The sequence below is a fragment of the Semicossyphus pulcher genome, unplaced genomic scaffold (assembly GCF_022749685.1).
Source record: "Semicossyphus pulcher isolate SPU_LCO1_2020_fin unplaced genomic scaffold, fSemPul1.0.p SCAF_6, whole genome shotgun sequence".
Classification (NCBI taxonomy): Eukaryota; Metazoa; Chordata; class Actinopteri; order Labriformes; family Labridae; genus Semicossyphus; species Semicossyphus pulcher.
The window spans coordinates 30675562-30693846 of record NW_027211737.1 but is presented as its reverse complement, the minus strand read 5'-3'; the positions used below and the strand labels follow the sequence as shown (position 1 = coordinate 30693846).

The 18285-nt window shown below is 40.7% G+C and overlaps 1 protein-coding gene across 2 annotated transcripts; it reads right to left on the bottom strand.

The window, feature by feature from the left end:
- dok2 (docking protein 2) lies at positions 1 to 17784 on the bottom strand. Of its 2 annotated transcripts, none has more exons than XM_069683580.1 (8): positions 17265 to 17784; positions 15157 to 15294; positions 14230 to 14397; positions 9012 to 9120; positions 4101 to 4270; positions 3636 to 3920; positions 2924 to 3043; positions 1 to 2767 (listed from the first exon to the last, which is right to left on the bottom strand). In XM_069683580.1, exons 1-8 carry the CDS (start codon positions 17322 to 17324, stop codon positions 1961 to 1963), a joined length of 1857 nt encoding a protein of 618 aa, XP_069539681.1. In that variant the 5' UTR covers positions 17325 to 17784; the 3' UTR covers positions 1 to 1960. The 2 variants fall into 2 exon arrangements, with proteins under 2 accessions (XP_069539681.1, XP_069539682.1); XM_069683581.1 differs by having other exon boundaries at positions 3762 to 3920.
- Positions 17785 to 18285: the final 501 nt, after the last annotated feature.

The following is an 18285-nucleotide window of genomic DNA, read 5'->3' as shown; positions in this document are numbered from 1 at the left end:
TTTCTCACTCTAAAACATATTTTATTCAAACAATGGTCTTCTAAAGAAAAAACTTTGTTCACGCAGCACGAAGCACAGCTCGAGCCTGCAGGATTTAAAGACACAAGTTTCACTTAAAATACAAGAACAAATGAGTTTTTATTACATCATTAGTTAAAGCAGGATCGTCTCGTGTATGCTGAGGAACACTGGTGAATGTTTACGGCTCAGTGTGCATTCAAAGTTTCCAAATCCAGTGAGGAAGCCGATAAGTTGACTCGCTGCTTGTGGTAAAGTTTTCTTGTCTTGTTTGATGGATTATAAACATTGCAGGGAATCCAATGAAATAACTGCAAGACCTCAACAGCCAATCACGGCTCTCCCTTACAGCATGGAAAAACAGAACAGAGTAAATAAGACAATAATATATAACGTCCGTCTGATGGTTGGATCACTTTGGATTTAAGGTGGAGCAAAAATATACATAATAATAATAATTCAGATTTACAGACGTATGTTTATTCAGAAAACGTGTCCACAAACTCAACACATCGCACTCTCTGTATAAACATGTTACACGTCTGATTTACAGAATATTTAATAAAGCCTCAAACAGAAGTTTAGTTTGAACAAAGTCTGATGGTGAGGATGTTCACATTTTACAGGTTTCTGACAAACGCACGAATATTCAGATGATAAACATGCTAAAGTTATAAGGACATGATGTGAGCTCTGCTGCCCTCTGCAGGACACTTTCTGTCACTGCTGCAGATCTGAGCTCAGGAAAGATTTCCAATAAAAAATGGACCAAATCTCATGATTTGTTTTTGACTCATGTTATAAGCACATGAATAAATACTGATGTTTTACTGGCAGAGATCGCGCTGGTGCGTTTACAGAGGCACTGAGAATGGAGATCATTCAGTATTTCACTGAGCAGTTCTCTTTTTAGAAAATCAAACAAAGATTTAACGAGAAGAAGAAGTATTGTATTTTTTAAACCTGGGCCTCATTTTTAGAATGACAATAAGTATAAGAAGTTGCTTTAGTGGATCGCTTCAGCAGCAGCTGTGGAACAGGCTGTAATGTCTGCATTGTAATCCTTGGTACATCCACTAAACGAGCTTGCTTGGCAGCAGTAGACTCCTGTGTTCTGAGAGGTAAAATGACACTTTTTGTCCATGGAGTCTGGTGTATGTGAAGAGAGCGATGTAACAGCTGCTTCTGGTTAAGACAAAAGGGTCTACCTCTGTAGGGATCCTTTCTGACACTTTGCCTGTGAGGGGCAAAACAAGAACTTTGGTGGATGTACTTTAGACGGATACATATGCTCCTAAGGATTTTGTCGCGAGGGGCTGCACAGTGGTTGCAGTAGTTAGTGCTGTTGACTCATAGCGAGAAGGTTCCTGGTTCAAGTCCCGGCTCAGACGTATTGAGCCTTTCTGCATGTTCTCCCTGTGCATTTGTGGGTTCCCTCTGGGTACTCTGGCTTCCTCCCAAAGTCCAAAGACATGCTCGTTAGGCTCATTGGTGACTCTAAATTGCCCGTAGGAGTGAGTTTGAAAGGTGGTTTGTCCTGTGATTGACAACCTGGCCAGGTGTAACCCCGCCTCTCGCCCAATGACAGCTGGGATAGGCTCTAGTCCCCCCACAACCCCAAAGTGGGTATGTGGTATGGATAATGGATGGATGGATTATGTTGCAAGCATTACAGCCCGTTTCATGGAATTAATCCTTAAACCTCAGATGTCTGAGCGTCTTTGAATGCATCAGCAGGATGCAAAATAACTACAAACACCTTGAGCCGAGCAGAGGCTGTTGGGTTGTGAACTATGAAATGTATTTGAATACGGAAGCCGGCCATGACAGCCCTGAAACTTCAGAGAAGCAGACAGTAGAGTCTCAAACCTTCATCACTGATTATCGATGAAATCCTGAATCATTGATCTGAGTCATGTTAATGCTCACAGTTGACTCTCCTTTACGCCATCTTTACATTCACGTTGTTGTATGGGGAACCCCTCTGCCTTTCCCTCTGCTCCTCCCCCTCCTCCTCTGGCTCCTCCTCCTTGTCTCCTTCTTCTGTGGAGCTCTGTGGAACAGGACACGCCCTCTGGGGTCGTTTGGGTACAGCGTAGTCGTCCACCCGGGGGTCGTACGGGTATTCATGGCCTTTAGGGTCAGCAGCTGTACCCATAACCCTCCAGGCGTCTCCTCGCATCTCTTCTGGGTCATCGTACAAGGAGGTGGGAGGTTTCTGTGCGACGGGGGCGGCGCAGCCTTCAGGCTCGTCATAAATGTGCTCCAGCTTCTCGAAAGTTGGCCTAAGAGCGTCTGCATCGCTCTGGAAGATGTTTCTGATCTTCATCTCGTCGATGCTGTCGTAGAGCGGGTCGGCGCCAGACTCGGCTCCCTGAGCCTGTTTAGAGTTCAGGATGTCGGTCATGACTTTCACGGCGATGGTGTCGAAGGGGAGGGAGTACTCCGGCTCCGGCTGGATGAGAGAGGGGGTGCAGGATGGAGCCAGGCTGCCGCTTCTCTTGTCCCTCTTGGGGGCTCGCTCTGCGACTGGCAGGGTGATCTGGGAGTACATCTGGTCCAGGCTGGAGCCCTGTTTGGAGCTGGACCCCGAGGGCAGGTTGGGGTCGGACTCAGGGCCGATGTGAGGCAGAGGGCAGCTGGAGATCATCTTGACCTGGTGCTTTCGGTGGACGGGGAGGCCACGAGTGTCCAGAGTCAAACTTTTCACACCGGTCAGCGTTTTGTCGACTGGAGGCTCAAGACGAGTCTGTGAATGAAAAAGAGACGTAACCAATCAGTGATCAATGATGCTTAAATTGATCAAAATCTGTTTTACTTTGAGTTATTTATTATTCTCCAGGCCTTCACCAGAAACTGAAAGGGAGGAAAATGTCCCGTTGTGTTTGCAATGTAAGTTTCCTACCAGCGGGGGGCGATGTTGTTGTTGTTGCTGTGGTGAAGACGATGAGCTCTCTTTGTCTTTGTGATGACACATCTGAAGATTTGAAGGATCGGTCACCACGCTGTACACACCGTCAGCTGCCTGCAGACACAACACATGCGAGAGAGGAAATAATTTAACATTTATTTATTCTACTAATCTGGACATTATTTTGAAAGTCAGCATTTGGTATCCTGCATCGTCCAAAGCCCCTTAAAATTGGGATACAGAGGAGACCAGTCAGGTTCCCTCTGAAAATCAGGGCTACATTATAAAAGTCTAAAAACTTTATTCTACTAATCCTGACTTTATTCAGAAAATCCTAACTTTATTTTGAAAGGTTTTCAGAATAAAATCAGGACTTTATTCTGGAAGCCCTTACTTTATTATTAAATTGTCTATTCTACCATTCCCTGATTTATTCTGAAATCTGGACTGTATCATAAAACTCTGGAATTTATCTTGAAATAATTTATCCTGACTTTATTCTGAAATTTCTGACAATCCTGACTATTTTTGAAAATCTTTACTTTATTTTGAAATCCTGAATTTTATTCTGAGCCCTGACCTGATTCTAAAATCCTGAACGTATCCTGCCTTTATTTAGAAAATTCTGACTTTCATAGTGAGTCTACTTTAAAAGTCCTGACTTTTATTTTGAAACTTTGCACAGATGACCTGTTTCGGAGCTGACCTGAGCAGCAGGGGGTTGTGGGATATGGCTGCGAGGCTGAGGCAGTGGTGGCATCCTGTTCTGAAACAGGGGCGGGTTAAGGGGCAGAGGGGGCAGGTTCTGGTCCTGGGGGGTCTCTGGACTCACCTGCCCCCCTCCAGAGGTCTGTCTGTGGGGGAGGGAGATCCGCTGCAGGTTGATGGCAGCTTCCACGGCCTGAAACAGGATGTTCCCCTGTTTGGTGTCGAACTCAAAATTCCCCTCGCCGGAGTTGCACCTCCGGCCGGCCTCGAAGGAGAAGGTGGACTGAAGGAGAGACGTCGGAGTCAGGATCAAACCAAACTTCATTCAAAAAATCATCATTTTAACCAAACTTAATGCTATCAGTGGAGAATTCTGTAGATTAACAGGTCAGTGAATCTAGTTTAAGAAGGATCAGTTATATGTGTGCGTGTGTGTGTGTATGTGTGTGTGTGTGTGTGTCACCTTGTCTCGTCCGAAGCGGCGCAGGAATCTATACGGCCATGTGTACAAGACGTCTCCCGTCTTATCCAGCAGGAGAAGAGCGTCCGAGTCTGCTCGCAGGACGCCGTCTCCCTTCAGCCTGCAGCGATCAGACGCCTCTGTCCTCCGAACACACACTTTGAAGTCACGCACTGACACACAAAAAAACACACAAAGCATGTCAGGATGATGTCATCCTTACAGCAGCCTGTATGTAGTCTGTTATGTAAAACCAAGCAGTAACAGAAGTGCAGTTCCTTGCATGTCCACTAGAGGCTGGCTCCAAAATGAGTCAGTCCCCATAGAGCCCCATGTTAAAACTTTACAGCAGAAATAAACATGTTTACAGCCCAGAACAAAAAACCCTTTTTGGTCTCTATAGCTCATTTCTCTTTTTATGACAACTGTACGGAAGAATCTTTTTAAAACTCCTCGTCATGTAAATTATATTAAGGGTTAAAGTCGTGTAATTATGGGCGTGGTTGCTTTAAGTGACTGGTGGGAGCTGCTGGCTGTCTGCTTGGTGTCACCTCAGCTAATTCAGTCACTTAATTTAACCTCAAGGTCGTGTTTGTGCTGCTGGAGCCTTGTGGGGGATTTTTTCATGCAAATAAAAGACTAATAATAATCTGTCCTGCTGTGCGTTTCCTCGTAACAACAGGCCGTTCAAGAAGTCTGTGATGCAGTTTTTTTTTCGGTGAGTGAGGAGAAGGAGCAGAAGCTTACTCATTTTAAACTACATGAATTTTCTGCTTCTCTTCTTCTTCATGTTTTAAGATGTGCGACACTAAAAAAACCACAGATTCGCACACACGCATGGGATGCAGGTGTGTGTGCTGCAGGTGTAAGAGGATGTGGGGAAACAGTAGCAGCTTCAGGAGCTTCACATCAAGACCTCAGTTATACACCAAATGTTACTATTATGGTTCTGCAACACTGTCTGTAGTTTCTTTTATAACTGTGTCTTCATTTAAATATTACAACTAATTACTGCACAGTAACTTTTCTTATTTTATCCTATTTTACTTATCTTATTATTTTTCTTTATGATAAAGAAATATGTATTGTTGTTTATTCCCCGTTTCTTTGTTTACATTAATGACATGAAACACTTGAATTTCAGAATGCAACTGTAAAAAAAGGTTTTTCACTTAAGCATACGTCTGATATCTTTAAATAAGAAGATTTATCAGCTAAATTTAAATAAATAAACATTGTGATAAAATCCTTATAGTAATAATAATGAATATCAACTATAATGTGTTCTTTTGGGGACATTTCAGTGTGATAATAAACCTCTTAGCGCTCTCTGGTGGACATACTGTGTAACAAATGTTTTATTTAGCTTCAGTCTGTTTGAACAGTAAATCTGCACTCAGAGTTATATTGAGTTACTCTGCGGTGTGTCTGTCTTCTGTCTACACACTTTTATAATTGTGTATTCTAGTCTGGAGCTTTATAAAGAACCGTACAGAGCTCTGGTTGACCTCATTACTTCACAGTCACCACCAACCAAATATAAAGAGACAAGCAGAGCTTCAAACCAGCAGAGAGACTCAACTGGAAACCACAGAACGCGTTCATTTATAAATGTTACACATAATGTCTGTTATGTGTGACTGAGTTTTCACTGCCACTCAGGTGGCTAAAGCTAACTTAGCTAGTTACCTTGCTAATATTCAAGTAATATATTGTTGTTTATCAACCTTATTCACCATATTCATGAATAAATATCTAGTTTAAGTGATTTTATTTAATTTTTTAAAGACTTTTAAACATGCAGGGAGAGGAAAGACAGCTATAGCTAAATAAGCTAACTTAGCTAGTCATAGTTAAGCTAGTTATCTTGTTAATATTAAAGTAACATGCTGTTTTTCAACCTTATTCACCATATTCATGAATAAATATCTAGTTTAAGTCATTTTATTTAATTTTTTAAAGACTTTTAAACATGCAGAGAGAGGAAAGACAGCTATAGCTAAATAAGCTAACTTAGCTCGTTACCTTGCTAATATTATAGTAATATTTTGGTACTTTTCAATCTTATTCACCATATTCACGTGGAAATATTTTGTCAGTGATTTTATCTAATTCCTCAAAGACTTTTGAACTTGCAGTGAGAGGAGAGACTCAGATGGCTAATGCTAAATAAGCTAACTTAGCTAGTAATCCTGCTCAAATAAAGTGATATTTTGGTACTTTTCAATCTTTTTTACCATATTCTTATGGACATATTTTCTTAAAGTGATTTTATTTCATTCTTTAAAGACTTTTGATCTTGCAATGAGAGGAAACACTGACAAAATATTTTCTCATGAATATGGTGAATAAGATTGAAAAGTACCAAAATATTACTTTAATGTTAAGCTAGTTATCTTGTTAACATTTAAGTAATATTTTGGTGTTGCTTTTGAAGTTGCAGTGAGAGGAAATTAGGCTAATGCTAAATAAGCTAACTTAGCTAGTCATAGTTAAGCTAGTCTGGTATTTTCAACCTGTTTTTTTGGCAACCACTTGAGTGCTCATGAGTTCTTAAGAAAACAGAATCTGGATGATTGCCAAGTTGGTTTACATGTACAATAAATTTGTCTTGACGATTTGGTGCAAAACAATGAACATGGGAATAAAAAGCTAAAAAAAAAATGATTCTGCACAATGAGTACTTTTACTTGTTAAAGTGACATTTTTAAACTGTTTTATGACTTTATATCAGAAAAAGATGTGAGTATTTTTGTTGACAGCAGCTTCCTGTTGAGAAAGAGGAAGTTTGTCCTATGAAGATAAAGGCTGAGGTCGTCCTGCCGCCGCCGGTCACTGCAGTGCTGCAACACCCTGCGACAGGCTGCAACACACTCCACCACACACACACAGATACACCGCAGCAGGAACTCACAGACATGCAGAAGTTTCCACTACACAAAATTCAACAACTGCCCTAAGAGTGTGTGTGAGAAAAAAAGCTAAGTAAAAATATCCGAGCGTCAGCGGAAACGTCAGAAGTTAAACTTGGCAGCTAAAACCTGCAGAAAGAAAAACTTCTCCTTAACCACTGATACATTTAAAGACAGACATAACCAGGGACCTTTTCTTAAAATAAAAAGATCAAATGAAAAAATCATCATCACGGGAAAATAGAGTTTTTTTAAGTTGCTAACAAGCCTTAACTACACGTACAGTACTTTACCTAACCCACGCATGCACGAGGAGAACACGCAGACTGACACAGAGGGGCAAACTATGTCTGAACCGGGATTCGCACCAGAATCCTTCTAGCTATGAGTCAATAGCACTCACATTTTGAGCATAAAATACTCCTTATTTCAGAATGCAACAAAAACTTTGTCTACATGCACAAACTTTATCAAAACACGATAAACTCAAACTCTGATCATTCTTTCAGTTACAAATGATGTCAAACTCTGACATCATTTGTAATTTTTAACTATCAAATAAAGATGGAATGAACATTTAAGGACTCTGATGAATGAAGTGGTTCATCTGAAACCAAAGAACAAAACAGTTACTTCTGTGTGTGTGTGTGTGTGTGTGTGTGTGTGTGTGTGTGTGTGTGTGTATGTGTGTGTGTGTGTGCATGCTGCAAAGTGATGCATCGTTTTGGCCACAGGCTGCTAAATTTAGCAGCGCTAGGAAAAGAGTGAGAGAGGGGAAGTTGGGTTTGGTTTGAGGTGTGACAGGAAGCTTTGACTAAAGGTTGAACTAAAAACTGCTGCACCAACACAACGACACCAAGAGACACCATTTAAAGCTTTTCACGAAAAGTGTGAAAAGTTTTATCTTAAACTGCTGATCAAGTCTGCAGATACAAATATTAGAGAGTCATTAATAAAGACTTTTAAATGTTACTGTTGATGAATGGACCTGATCCAGATGTTTCTAAAGATTGAAGTAAAAACTAAAGACTGCTTTTTACTGCACTACAGTATGAGCTGTACACATAGTAAAGATACAGGTGTATTTAAACTACAAGTACAAGTAAATGGACTGCACTTATATAGTACCTTGAGTGTTCTTACTACCACGCTACATGTTAGCATTCACCCTTTCACACACTTATTCAAAGACTAAACTGATGAAGTAATAATAACACACCGCATTGCTCAGGGAGCATTCATAAAATGGATAGTAGACAGAGGAGCTGGGGATCAAACCACGAACGACGACCCCCTCTGCCTCTGAGCCACAGCAGCCATGTATATTCAAACTCAAGCTAGAGCTGTATTTATATTACAGTTACAATACAACAGATATGAATGTATTCATACCAGCAATACAGGTTTATTTACACCACAGGTACAGGTGTATTTATACTTCAAGTGCAGGTTCATTTATACAACAGGAAGAGGTGTATTTGTACTTGAGGTATAGGTGCATTTGCAGTAGAGGTTTAGGTGTATTTATACTTTATGTGCAGATTTATTTATACTACAGGAAGAGCTGTATTACAGGTGCATGTGTATTTATACTAGAAGCACATGTTACTATATACTGTAGATACACGTGTGTTTAAACTCCAGGTTCAGGTGTGTGTATATACCTTAAGTACGAACTTATTCATACTTAAGGTCGAGCTGTATTTTTACTACAGATACAGATGTATTTACACTACCAATACAGGTTTATTCATACCACAGATACAGGTGTATTAATACCAGAGGTATAGGTGCATTTGCACTAGAGGTATAGGTGTATTAATACTTCAGGTGCAGCTTTAAGTAAACTACAGGAGCTGTATATATACAACAAGTATAGGTTGATTTATACTAAAGGCGCAGCTTAATAAATACTCTAGGGTACAGGTATATTTAAACTACAGGTAAAGGTATATTTAAACTACAGACAAGACAAGTAAGACAAGTAGACAGACATGCGTACTTGTCTCTCTGCCGCTGTACAGTGAGTTGTCCTCCATCCCTTCATCTTCATCCACTGTGTTTCCTCTCTGCAGGCTGCCTCTCTTCACACTGTGCTCCGTCCAGCTCATCTGCACACACACACATTCTTGTTTACATCCCTTCAGAGGACTATGTGACTTTAATGCATTAGCAGGACACTTGGACTTTTCAAGCATGTTTTTATATTTAGAGGATTTTTTATTTATGGATAAAGGAACACTACTATAGTTCAACGTTTTATTGTAAACAACATTCAGGCAGGTTCTGGTCCAGGATTGGGTAAAGTAAGCAAATAAAAACTGAAATGCGCTGGCAAAGTAAGTAACAGAGTGGTTTAAAACATATGGAGTGAGGCTGAGGAGGGGAGTGGAGACAGATGAGCAGGTGGGCGGGGAAAATCAGGCCACTGCACGGCTAATGAAAAGTGGAAACAAGCATGCAAAAATGAGTACGTCCAAGAGCATCTAATGGAAAGGTGGTTGTGCTTGGTCCACCAATGGACAGCCGTTCCCCGCATTGGAAGTGTGAAAATAGATTTATGTTTAGGGATGAATTCAAAACACTTTAACTTTATGAACTCTTTGAGTTCATCTTAAATTCCACTCTAAACCATCTCAAATATCATAAAGAGTTATGTGTGCCTCTGGCCTTCAAAGTAAAAGTCTGTCTCTGATCTGTAAATCTGTGTATTCGCAGACTGGCGTGGATCAGTCAGACTTTACATCTGATGGGGCTGACAGAGGCTTCCGTCTGATTGGCTGTTTGTGTGTGAAGTTTGCATTTCCTGTCACACAGAAAGAAGGAGGAAGTGGAATTGTGACTAAGAACTGTCAGCTGTCTGTCATCATGCTGCTATTTATAACCGCACACACAGAATCTGTCTGTTTTCCACCTGATCTGTAGCTCGTTACATTTTATTTGTTTCATCACATTGGAGTTGAATTTGTTGTTCAAATGTTGAATATATTCTGTTAAAGCTCCCACATGTCATTAACCAAAGTTACTCTTACCTGAACAACAAAAACTGGATAAATGTTTTTTCATGTCAACCGTCTTTAACACAGGACATGACAGAAATAAAACTGCCAGTTTAGTGCGCTGGTTTCCTCTTCAGTCAGCTGCTGGTGAATAACGTGTGAACGTCAGCAAATTAAAACTTAAAACAAGCATTGTTGGAAGAGATTTCAGAGCTAATCAGCTCACCTGAAACTGGATTTTTCTGAGTTTTGTGTTGTTTTTTACTTGATGTGTCTGTAAAAAAAGTCAATTTGAAATGAAGACTCATCTTTACACTCGAACCAGACAATCTTCTTAAAGGGCAAGAGTGCAGGTGTTTTATTAGTTTTAGGTCAAAGAAATTTGGTAAAAGGTGGCAGAGGTCCTGCAGTCTGAACTAACCTGAACTGAAACTACAGACAGAGGGGAACCTTGCAAACATTACATCCGACCAGGGATTGACATAAGTTCTATGGCACAACCTCAGGGTGTGAAAGGACTTGAAATTTCATGCAGAATGCACTAAAACAATATCACACAATAATTTAGAAAAGAAAATGTTCTTGAGTCCAAAACCACACAGCGTTTTGATCACTGTATTTGCACATTAACAACCTGTATGCTGTAATTGCAACTTTAAAACTCTGAGGATTGTATGGCACATTAACACCTGTACCTCCCTGTAAGTGTGTTTACATTTTATGCTAGTTTTATATGTTAGATTTACTTAAAGGTATAATAAGTAGGATTTTCCTAGAAAAATAAAATATAGACTTTACAAATATAATATAATATAAATCATCACTTATGGGCCTCTGTACATGTGTGTTGGTGAGTGTGTGTGCAGACCCTTGTGAGACCCTTCCCTCTGCATCTATTCTCTTTTGCCTTGCACAGGACGTTTTCAGGAGGGGGGCTGTTGTGGTTCTCTGAGCCAATCACAGCGTACAGGTGAGTGTGGGAGTGGTTCAAATGAGCAACTGGGCCCCATTCAGACTGGCGAACATGGCGAAATAGCGATGCAGAGTTGGCTTTTCTTTCTGTTGGACAGGTAGGTGTCTCAAACCGGGTAGGACAAGCTAAGCGGGTAAGCATGCTAGCACAAAGCTAACGGGCGCTTAGCATGCTAGTGCAAAGCTAACCATGATGCTGTTGGTGTTAGCTTGGCGGGGTGGGCGTGTTCTCGCACGAGAGAGTGAGAGTGAGCTTCTGGTGACGAAGAGCCCAGGAGGAGGGCCCCAGTTTGAATGTGTATATGAAATACTTTTCAGATATATATACTTTAGATTTACTATAGGCAAGGTCTTTTTTATTGTTGTTAGAATTCCTGGATGCATATATTCCTTTCATTTACAAAGAACTCATTATTGGGCAACAGGAGCAGCATGATGGAGGTTTATTTACACATTTATCAGAACGATATTCATAAATGTAACACATTAGAACTTTTAGAAGTTAATTCTGACAGTTTTTGAAGTCCTAGAGTCAACAAAAGTACTGGGGGAAACTAGTGTGAGACAGCTTCTCACAAAATGTTTCACCATGCAGAATTCAAATCGTTTTTAACACTTGTCGCTGGGGGTGAGATATGTCAGCGTCGCGGCATGACGTTGTGAGATGTTGAAGACTGCTGGTGACAAAATGTAGATGTAGTGCCCTGACGTCAGTTCATGTGCTATTCATCTGTTGTTAGTATTTAGTTGTGTGTTTAGTTTACTAATAATAAGTCGTATTGTTTGTTTGATTATTCTAGACGTTTACTTTATTTAGATTACATATATATATTTTCTATTGCTAGTTATTTGTTTAGTTTGATGATCATTATTTTTTGTTTTTGCATAATTTAAACGTATTTTGTTTTGTTTGGAAACTGGGGTAACACTGTGGGCACCTGAGGTTATACAGGTAGGCAGGCAGGTAAAGGGCCACCATGCACCTGTGTGGGCTTATTCTTTTTTAACAGAGCAAGAGAGGCAGCAGGAGCCATTTTTTTTTTTTTAATAGTTTGCTTGCTTGTTTTTGGAAACTCACCGCTCATGCATTGTGTTTAATCTGTCAGTTGCCACTTTTATTTTATTAAGATGTTCGAAATGAAGATCAATACTAGAACTAGCATGCATTACTATTATGTGAAAATGATGCTAACTAATGAAAAACAGATACGTGCAAAATACATGTGGGTTTAAGCGCCATAAAATACAAACACAACTTTGTTATAAATTAAAATTTCTGGAGCGTAATTTGTGCCAAACCTGTTTTCCAGGTGTTTTTCCCAGATGCTCACGGCATGAGGTCACGAAGGCATTTAGCAAGAGAAAACTTTGTTACAATTATACACATTGCATCTAAGGCGATTTTCTCATATTATATTAGCTTCACTCACTTTACACCATCATAAGACCACTGTTAGCGTTCTTAAAACTCCATTTAACACCACATGGTCATGTGACCAATATGAGGTTTGCTCATTAACACTTCAACCTCCGAACTATTATGCAGTTGGTCCAGAATCTGATTTTACAACCACATGACACTCTGACATCCTGACATAACACCTTTATTCATAGAGCCGTCAAAGACCTCTCCACGTGACTTCACGACTGGTTACGATTCTGCACGTTTGCTGCCTCAGGTCTCTCCTACTCTGTCTATTGGATTCAGGTATAGGCTGCATGCTCACGTATGCTGATAACTGTACATTATACAGTCTGCTGGCACTATTGATGATATCTCTCAAATCTTAATTAAGGAGAAAGCTGGATGTAAAAGTCTACGTAAGCTAGGCTACTTTAAGTCTAGTCTAATGAATGTGTAAAAAGAATCTGGTTCTGAATTATTCCAAATCTGTGTTTGTTTGATGTAGAGCTTCAGACTGTAATAGAAGCTGTAACTGCAGAATGTTTAAGCACCATCCGAAATGTTTCTCTTGCTTCAGTTTGAGACAAAAGAATGAAAATGCAACATCGGTAGTTATCAAACAAGCTCTAACTTAATGTTTCTCCTGACTGCTTCAGATTCAGAGGTCTAGAGGGTTCTCCAAAAACTGTCCCGGCATGAGACGTGAAACCAAGTACGATACATGTCATTTCCTTTGTCAGTTATGACTACAGATGATTTTGGCATAAAGACGCTGTCAGGCTGGAACTCTTTACAGCCATGCATGGGGCAGATCTGACCATGTACAGCCTTGTTTTAAACCACTTCCTGTTTTGCTGCAAGACATCAGAATTTGACACCAAGCTGTTCAAACTATCTTGAGCAAATCTGAGGTTGATCTGAAAAAACAGGGCGATAGATATATCTTTGTAAAGAAGGGAAATGTTTGTCTCTAAAAAATATTCCAACCCTCCATGCTGTACGTAGAAAGTTAATGTATGCATAGATTATCACGGTACCTTTAAGCTGTGAGGATTTTATCCTTTCATTTATTTCATTGTCTTTGCTTTTTATTACATTCATTATTTTTATGCTGACTTGGACCAATGTCTAAATCAGCATAAAAACTGTAATGATTGTATCCCTGTCTTTATCCCTCTGCTTGTCTTTTATTATATTGACTGTATATAGCTGTTTGTTTTTCTTTGCACATACAGTACGTGGAGAAATCTGTTTCATAGTTGGTAGAATTCATACAGTTTGTAAATAGAGGGTAATATGTGATTATGCTAAGCTAATCTGACCTTATTTACTTATTTGGTCAAATACTAATAGCCATCATTATGAATATGATACCTTTTGTGTTATATTAGTGAAATGTTACTAACATCTTCCAGGTTGACAAGATTATTAAACATTATTTATCAAGTTACAGGTCAGATATGTTGACCTTACTTCATATTCCCTTTTGTTAGCATGCTAACGTTAGCTTTGTCAGTTTATTCAGTTAGCTAGTCAACAAATAGTCCTGGTAGTGTGTAGCTGTCAACTGGTTTTAATGTAGTGATGATAAAACTGCACTAAGTAAACACTGACATCAGCACCAGCCTAAGTGTGTGTGTGAACCTGTATTTATGACGTTGTGGGGACACATGTTTGCACAGTCACATTGTGGGGACTCTTTTCCTTGTGGGGACAAAACGCAAATCATTACCCGCAAATGATAAAAACTAAGCTTAAGACGTGGTTAAGGGTGCACTATGCGTGTGTGTGTGTGTGTGTGTGTGTGTGTGTGTGTGTGTGTGTGTGTGTGTGTGTGTACCTACAGGGAAGGCTATCTCACACAGTTTGTGTGTCCAGTCCTCCAGCTGATTTCTCTGTGCAGCAAACATGTAGATCTTCTCTGTGGTCTCGATCAGGAAGGGTCCTGTGTCCCTGGGACAGCCGTCCATCTCCACCTCTGATACCCGGATACAGTCAGCCAGGCGGATCACCTAGTAGACACACTCATGCTCTTATTACCATGGTTACAGTGTTTGCTTACCACAGTCTAATTGTATAGAAGTCTATGAGAAAATGAACCTACTTCTGACCTTATGAGTTACCTCATTAGACCTGCTCATAAGTTTATGGTCCTAATCGCTAGTTTCAAGTCTTCTTCATTACAGCATGACGTTAATTTGGTCAATTACGGTACAATTTAAAGTAAAATGGTTGAGAAAGCAGTGTATGCCTTAAGGTGTGGCTACCTGTCATTGACAAGTTGCTACAGCAGCAACCTGAAAAGGTCAGCGCTCATTATTTGAGGAGACACCAAGAGGAGAAAGTTGTTATTGTGTCCTGAAGTTCATTTTGTTGAGAAGCCAAAACGAGCATCCTTATTGATATCAGTTACTGTAGTTACTGATTCACTTTGATATCCAAGGTAGCATTAGCCTTAGCTGATTACGTCGTGTTTGCTAAACCCTTGCCTCTCTCCAGCTCCACCCTTCTCTTCCAAACATGGTCACTTCTGGCTCCAAAATCAAAAGTAGTGCCAAAAAGTCAAACTCAAGGCTTAAAAATCTTCTTATATACAGTCTATGGCGCAATCACTATGGCACTAGAGCAGAACTTAGCAGAAGAAATGATTGCATCATAAAACAAAACTTACAAACGTAGAAACGTACAGTAGAACAGGATATGAGTTCAGTGAGGTAGAGTAGAATAAGTAAAGATTACCTCAAAACACAGTAAAGTAGAATGAACTCTACCTTCTTGTGTTCCTGCTGTTTGCGTAGACTTTTGTCGTTCTTCTCTATACTTCCTCCATCTTTACACTCAAAGAACTCCAGTCGGGAAATTGAACAGGTGCTTTCTCTGAACAGGACACACCAAACACGCTTCCATTTCTACACACACAGACACACACAGAAACACACATGTGCAATATAGGTTAGACTCGATTCCTCAGCAGTCAGCTGAGTTGCATACAGCCGCTTTGGAGACGTCTCCTTTTTGCTCCACTTAGACTCAGGCTTTCATGGTAGTACTTCATGAAGCACCTGGGCACTTCAGTTGCTATTGTTGTGCTTCAATCACATAATTTCTTTAAACATATTTTACACATAACATGGTTGTTAGCAAGCTTTTCCAAAAAGGAAAACAACGTGATACAGACTGACGATGCAGCTGTATACGGACTGTTAATGGCTTCTGCTCCTGTAATCACCAAAGTCACTGTCGCTGTTTTCTTAAAGGTCTTGCTGTAGATCAAGGGGGGAGGAAGTTGGAAAGCTAAGTCACTGTTTGGTTAGGTTTATGTATTAAAACTACTTGGTCAAGTTTAGAAATAAATCACGGGTCTGTTAAAATAGATAAATGTCAACGCTGACTTTTGGTTTCATACAGAAGTTGAACTCCGGCCTCCAACATTACTTTCTATCGCCCCCAATGTTGGAACCCATCTGTTATAATCTGACAATAATATAGCCTCTGGGAGCCACGGTCAACTTTTTAGGGCTTCCGGTTTAGCCAGTGGCTAGCGATAAATAACTTCCAGCCAAGACTTCCTTTTGTGTGCGCTGCATTGTTTACAGTCTGACTAGATACTTGAGAAGTGAGAATGGAGATACAACATCTGAGAGCGGATTGTTAGCTTCATACAGATATCTATACAGAGAGATTAATTAAAGCTTAAGGGCCTGTGTCCACTAACAGCGTTTTTTGCGCTGGCAGCGTCTATTTTCTCGACAAAACCAAAGCAGTTCAGCGTTTTCAGCACAAAAGTGCCCTCTTTTTGTCGCTGCACTCTTTCGGTTGAAAATAGTTCAATTTTTGGAACACCGCCGTGCTCGTCAATGACACTTCTCCCTCCGCGATCAATCAAAATCAAGAAGGGGCGGGACTTCAGATATAAACTTTGTCAACAACAATGGCGGAGGAGAAGCGTATCATTTCATTTTTTCGAGGGTACAATTTCCCGGTGTAGAGCTGCTGCTAACGTCAGGACACGATTCCTTTCTATTGCTAAGTTTTTGTAATATTTTATTGAATTAAAGCAAATATTAAGCATACACAGCGTTTTAACGGTCACTACCGAGGGAAGCGGAAGTGCCGCCAGACAACTTTCGTAACCTATCAACAGCAACCGCGATGAGAAGCGCTCTGAAATTGAGGTTGTGGGCGCTGCCATCGCAAAAAGCAGTGTTAGTGGACACAGGCGCTAATCGACGGGAGCCAATATGTCGTTACTGCTGTTAATTGGTCAATACTGCTGGGACCACAAACGCACTTCAAACGGAAACCAGAACACTTTTAGAATCTGGTCCCACACCTACAGAATCTGTAAATGCAAATTAGGTCGACCCCACTGTTGGCAGTAATATGGGTCGTATAAGCTGTTGCACAGGTGACTCATACGGCTGTACTTTGGGTGACACTGGGTGGGCACACTCTCCTGTACATGTATCAGTATTAGCATCTTGTGGGTTTGTTACCATAAAAACACAAATATACAGAGAAGCTATCAGAGTCAAAGTGCCTTTTTTCTTCACACAGTGTGTCATGTGATGTGTCGGTCTTTGTTAGAATCAGCTCTGATAGTTGAGGAACTAAATGAATTGCAGTGAGGAAGTAGTTAACATTCATATTTTGTGTTAGTGAGTGTAACTCGGTAGCTTTGCCGGCTTTGGCAATATGAGTATTTTAAATAAAACTCTAACACAGACTCAGTTTGTGACACCTGAGCCGGGAAGCTTGTGGCCGACGGCGCCCTGCTGCTACTGTTCTTCATGCTGCTCATACTGTTACATTACACATACATACAGTGCAGTGAAGTTTAGTTAGCATTAGCGTTAGCTTTGCGTATCAGTGTTCGTACCTTTCCAAACCTCTGCTGCTGCAGGTAGAGCATCCCCTGTTTCCTGATGTCCTCCTCCATGATGACACTGCAGGTCCTCCTCACCTCTCCTCCCCCTGTTCCTCACCTCGTCTCCCTCTGCTCCCCTTTTTGCTCCACTTTTCTCGATATCCCTTCTCTGGCTTCCCTCACCCTTTCGTCTCTCTGACTCTTTGCTTCCTCTTCTGCTTAATGTCTCGCTCCTCCGGCCTTTGTTACCCTTTCTTCTCCTCTGCTGCCTCTTCCTCTCCCTCTCTGCTCCTCTTCACCTCCTTTCTTCTGAATATTTTTTCGTTTCACCTCTCTTCGTGAGCTTCTCCTCCTGCTCCCCTTGAACCTCCTTCTGTTTCGTATCCTTCTGTCTCTTGTTCTTTCTCAGTTTCCTCTCCTCCTCTTGCTGTGGTTCACCTCCTTTCTTCTGTCCTCTCTCTCGCTCTCTCTCTCTCTGTCTGTCTGTGGTGTGAGTGTGACACAGAGAAACGCTGTGTGTCATCTCTGTTTCCTGCCCTCACACTCTGTTGCAACGTGAAATGCAGAACTAATCGAACCTCCTCTTTAAGTGTCGCTCCTCCTTTCTTTCATGTAGAACTTGTGAATTTTATCTTCCTCTCTGCTCAGTGGAAACTTTACCTTCAGTTTCTATGTTTAATCTGTGTTTGTACTCAACACTTGTTCCTCCACATTCTGATACAAGGCCTCATAACAACATCATTTGGAGTCGTGTCCCCCCTGGTGGCCATGTTGGAGGTCTGTGACTGAATCTGTTTCTGACTGAAACTCAAAGTGTTCAGATCCTTCTGTACAAATATCACACGGTACACATTTACAGATAAAAGTGTTTTAGCATCTGTACTCAATAAAAGTATATATACTATAACGTGAAAATACTCCACTTTAACACCCCTTTTCCACCAAAATTAGTGCGTTGACGCTGGTTTTTCAGACCCGGGAAGACCCGCTCAAAGCTGCAGATTGTCTCTTTTCCCATTGCCAGTGAAGTATC